The 5,149-nt window shown below is 30.7% G+C and overlaps 2 protein-coding genes across 2 annotated transcripts in view; one reads left to right on the forward strand and one right to left on the reverse strand.

Moving 5' to 3' along the window:
* Window positions 1-340, forward strand: part of LOC119191013 (androgen-dependent TFPI-regulating protein-like) — a 13,358-nt gene extending 13,018 nt beyond the window's left edge. The window contains exon 5 of the mRNA XM_037444739.1: window positions 197-340. Coding sequence (XP_037300636.1) covers window positions 197-340 — 144 coding nt within the window. The remainder of the gene's footprint in view (window positions 1-196) is intronic.
* LOC115445084 (extracellular sulfatase SULF-1 homolog) overlaps window positions 1-5,149 on the reverse strand; it is a 111,793-nt gene extending 106,644 nt beyond the window's left edge. Inside the window, exon 1 of the mRNA XM_037444476.1 lies at window positions 4,821-5,149. The gene's annotated coding sequence lies outside the window, so the exon portion shown is untranslated. The remainder of the gene's footprint in view (window positions 1-4,820) is intronic.

Below are 5,149 nucleotides of genomic sequence, written 5' to 3' on the forward strand. Positions count from 1 at the left end.
TTGCTACAAAATAAACAACAAATTTTAGAATGAGCTAGCAGCCATACATCAAAGTCTTGCCTACCTACCGGCGTACCGTTGTGTACTTTTATAAATACCTTCAAACACCGTTATATCGTCCAATAAATAATATTTATTACGAGCGTCCAATGTAGAAAGTAAAGTACTATATATAACAATTTTTTATAGTCCGTAGATAGCCCTGATACTAGGGTCGCAGCACATCGCGGCAGTGGACCGTAACCCGCGTCTATTGTCATTCAATCGAGCGTTTGTGCTCTTTGTCCAGCCGCGGGCGGAGCCCTTCGACCCATTCGACATGGGGAATGACGTCAGTTAAATATGTCAAAAATTTCTACCTGTATGTTCTACAACACGTCTGTTGTCTTTATGATAAGATTGTCCATACTGCGCACATAAAATACAAGTTTTAATAACCCAACGCAAACAAGAGTTTATTAACCTGGTGATTTAGTACTACTCTGGATAATTTCGATCAAGACCCTTATTAATAAGATAAATTACTTTACTCGTATGTAATTTCTGTGGATAACAGTATTCAGTAAGCACGCTCTGCTCAGCAGTTTTACATGATGATTAATATGAATAATGTCTTTTTTCATTGTCAATGTGACAGAATTCTTCTTCGTAGAATTATGTTTTTACTAAAGTAATACATTTTGTTACGGTTAACGGCTTTGGAGTTACTTATGCCAAAGTCTAAAATATTAGGCATCTAATTTTAAATGAGATCGATTGTAATGATTTACTATACATTGTTAAAAAAAATCTTAGTATAAGGAAAAAAATATAAATATATATATTTAATAATAAATATGTTGTTTTATAACTGATATGGAAATAATATATCCGAAATTATTTAAAAACCAAATAAAAATATACAGTCACCGAAATCATCTTCAGTCATCAACACAGACAACTAATGATAATGTATGCTGTGTTGCCAATCTTTGAAGAAATTCGTTGAGAGGAGAGTTACCAGGTATTTAATTTATAACCGAAACGCAGGAATGATGTTATTTTACATCAATTTCTGGGAAACAGGAATACCGTCCCAGCCGTATCCATCCACTTGAGTTGCAGACAAATTTAGCTACTGCTTGGCTCCTATGTACTTATGTGAGAGTAAATAAATGTAATCAGTACATAGGTATAATCAATATTACTTCGCTTATATTCCCAATTTTATATTTGACCAGAATATCAATATTTGTCATTAGAACAACAGAAATCGGCATTAAAACAACAGGTTCTTTAAAAATAATCAGCCCTAGTTGCTTATTTAAAAACTGACAAACAGCCTCTATCTATTCATTTAATAAATTGATCACTTCACATAAAATCTTAATTTTAGCATCGTACTCCCTCGATACTTTTTGCATTCCTTGGATGATTTTTTGTTGCTAGATCATCCGTCATTTGGATGTCGAATACGCGGGAAACAGGACAGCTGCGCGCTAAAAACTGGTGGATTTTATGTTTAATGCGCCTAATAAATTATAAAAACACGTAGACTTTATTAAATAAAAAGACGATCAAAAACACGATTATAATCAATTGTATTTACGTAGTAAATATAAATAATAATAGTACTTCTAACCCTCATACCTGATGACATTACTTGTTATGTATAATTAAAAAAAATCATATAGTTCTCTAACAAAAATATTACAATAAGCAATCCGTTTATACAGCACGATATTGCGATCGATGCGAGCAAAAATGTTCATATCGAATAACATAGTTTATCAAAAAGAACAGTAAAGTCATAAAATTTCTGCATAACAATAAGAACAGGGGATTAGATAATTATTATATCATTATATTATGTTATTTGTCAAACGTATTTATAATATTATTTTAGTTAATAATATTTCCACATATCAATATTTTTATTACGAAAAAGTAGAATAGGTTATATTGAAAAGATTCTCAGTTAACAATTTGCCACCAATAACTTCATGATGTAACAGCAATATTGTCTACATGGATTTAAATACTACATCTAATATTTTATCTAAAAATATAAGTACATCAAACAATTACTTATTTATGAAAATATTAAATGAGCTTATTTTTACTGCATGGTAGATCTATGAAGATTTCGCCAATTATTACAACAAATAAAAAGTGTGCATCGTTATATAACTCCTTTTAATTATCCATAAATCATTGTTGATAAAAATACTGGCGTACATGATGGCGTGAATAATTTTATGATTGTGATGTCCATTAACTCATATGGCACCATAAGGGTAATAAGTTATGGCGAGGAGTCATGAGAGAACATTGAAAGCCATTAAATTATTATCATACCATTAATATATAATAACACTTCAATCAAAGTTATTTACTATCACATCGATTACTAGAATCACTATTCACTTTTAAAAAAAATAAAGGTATATTTATGTTAAAATATACGCCTCTTAAAGAAATTACATACAAGTAACCTTACACATTACAAATTAAAAATGTGTAAGAATAATTAATACGTAATCGTATTATCAAAACAGACAATTTACCTATATGTACCTATTAAAAGAACTGACTGACGCTTTTGCCGGTGCTTTATAATCTTTATAATTATTGCAAACACCTCTAATCAATAATTATGAGACATGTTTCAAAGCAAATTGCAGTAATTACGCCTGAGTAAAAGCGGCTAACTAAATAAATAATGGTCACACACCGCGGGTTATAGCATTGAAAAATTATATACATATTTAATATTTCATCATTTCATACGATTTTTTATCAAGTACATAAATAACTCAATTCTGATTCAAATTGCAAATTTGAATGTTTATTTCTGTCTAGGAAAATAATTGTTACATGTGTTAGTCATTTCATACCTACAATTATAAACTACACACTAAATACGAAGTGTGTCAGTCAGTCGTGACTTATGATTTACGAATGTCTGCTTTCCTTATATTATGCTTTCCTGCTATACCCAGAGCAGTAGTACCTACTTGACCGACAGTAGATACACAAATAGTGTTCTAAAATGGAATTATGCAAGTATTTAACGTCTGGTCATCGCAAGCCAAACCTTAAAAACTGAAACAAGGTTTACGACATGGTTCTGACAGAGGTTACAGGCCATTGGGTAATATGATTTTTTAGATATTATAAGATTTCGTAGAAAACCCAATTCATGCAAACTTTTACAGGATCATTACGATCGTGCTTAAAATTAGTGAGTGGGTAGCAATATGTCTATATATACTATACAATATAATTGTAACCAAATTAGTAATCATTAATTTTCAAATTGTGACGGGTTTTCTTAAAACAACTACGTGCACAATATTTAAGTTTCTGAATAACGACACCAACCAGTGTTTATATAACAAACCACTGCAAGGTACTGTATAGGTACTTCAACCTGGCATTAGATATTCACATAATACGTAATAATTACAAGTCACTGTCTACGGTGTCGTTAAAACGGAACACGACTGTGACTACCCAATCTGTATATCATAATGCGATCGTTTTTAATATCAATCAAAAAGTATTTTGTAATCGATGATATTTTATTCTTAAAAGTAAATCATTTGGAAATAGAAAAAAATACTATTACAGTCATTTTACTATCTCCTTATTTCATACAATATGAAATCCTATCAATTTTAATAGTTGCTACTGTCCAGATAGGTAAATTGCTTCTTCTTTTAAGCTCATTTCTATTCAAGTTTTAGGTAACCGAGATTCAAAAAATGTAATACATAGGTAATAAACGTTCATGATAACATCATCGTACCTACTGATTTCTGCGGATAATGTTGTCAAATGTATTAAAATGTCTCACAAAAATTTTTGCATTCACTATTTGGACTACCTACTATAAAAATATGAATTTCCGAATGTGACGTAAATCTTCAGTAAGATAAAGTGGGTCCAACAAAAATAATACATCAAAGCTATCTAGGAGTGCTAATCACTAATATCTAAATAATAATTAACTAATGATTTATCAGTCATATGCACAAAAAACAAACTCGAAGGAGAACGGATACGTTGAATCATTTTCTGCGAATGCATTAAAACCGTTGAATCAGATTTAAATATAATTTTAAAGTCCAATTAGCAAATAAAGAACATTTGATATGAATGTTCTGTTTTCTCAAAGTTCATGTTCAGTAAAACAAAATATACTTAATATTATTATACAAACAGAAATAAAGTTGAGGTGTTTTTGAGGTTACATTAAAGTGTCTATCATTCCGTCTACACCAATTAATGAATTAAAGATTATTATATTACCTAGAAGATGATATAATATTTATCTTTCATTATGTTTGTATTCTTCACTTGTTCGACGTATTTTACTGCAGTAGTCTTTATAAACGCTTATCATTCAAATTTCAACCAAAAAGCCAAAATTTTACTTTAATAAACTGAAATAATACTGACAAATAAATTTTCATACATTTTTTTATTCAAAAGTAAATGAGATGATATACGTAGCTCTGGAAGCCATATTTTATCTTATTCCAAAGGTAAAGGTGATTACGGTGAATTATTTTATGAAGGTAGATCCTACATATTTTTTTTTACAATAATTAATCATACAAGATTATATGAACATAGTGAAATTAACGTAGGTACTAAACATTTGTGAGAAGGAACTACAGGACACATGAATACATTTTCAAACATTGATCAATAGGCAAATGAATTTTATGCAATGTTCGGAAACATTGGTAACATCTCAAAATAGCAGGCATAGATGCCAATACATACACTTTTGAAACCCATAAAATGTACGCTCGAAAGAAGTAAAGACTCACCGTTATTTAAGGTGCAACAGGAGCAGCGTCTCGCATGCACTCAATCTCAACGTTTTCCACTAAATTAAAGACACGATCTTATTCCTATAGAAAACTGGTCGGGATAAATGAATTAAGTCTTATAAAATAAATGCGGTGCCCGTTAATGAACCGCTAAGTGCACAGATAAATAATAAAGTACAGTTTAAACCTGCGAGTACAGGTTTTTAAACAGTCAAATGTTTACGTAAAGTTTTTGACGTTTGAAGTTGGGCGACCGCAACGAGTGGCGACGCGCAAAGCGGCCGGCCCCAGTTCGAGCCGACGCAAGACTATCTCGAACAGAACTC

The sequence above is a fragment of the Manduca sexta genome, chromosome 28 (genome assembly GCF_014839805.1).
Source record: "Manduca sexta isolate Smith_Timp_Sample1 chromosome 28, JHU_Msex_v1.0, whole genome shotgun sequence".
Classification (NCBI taxonomy): Eukaryota; Metazoa; Arthropoda; class Insecta; order Lepidoptera; family Sphingidae; genus Manduca; species Manduca sexta.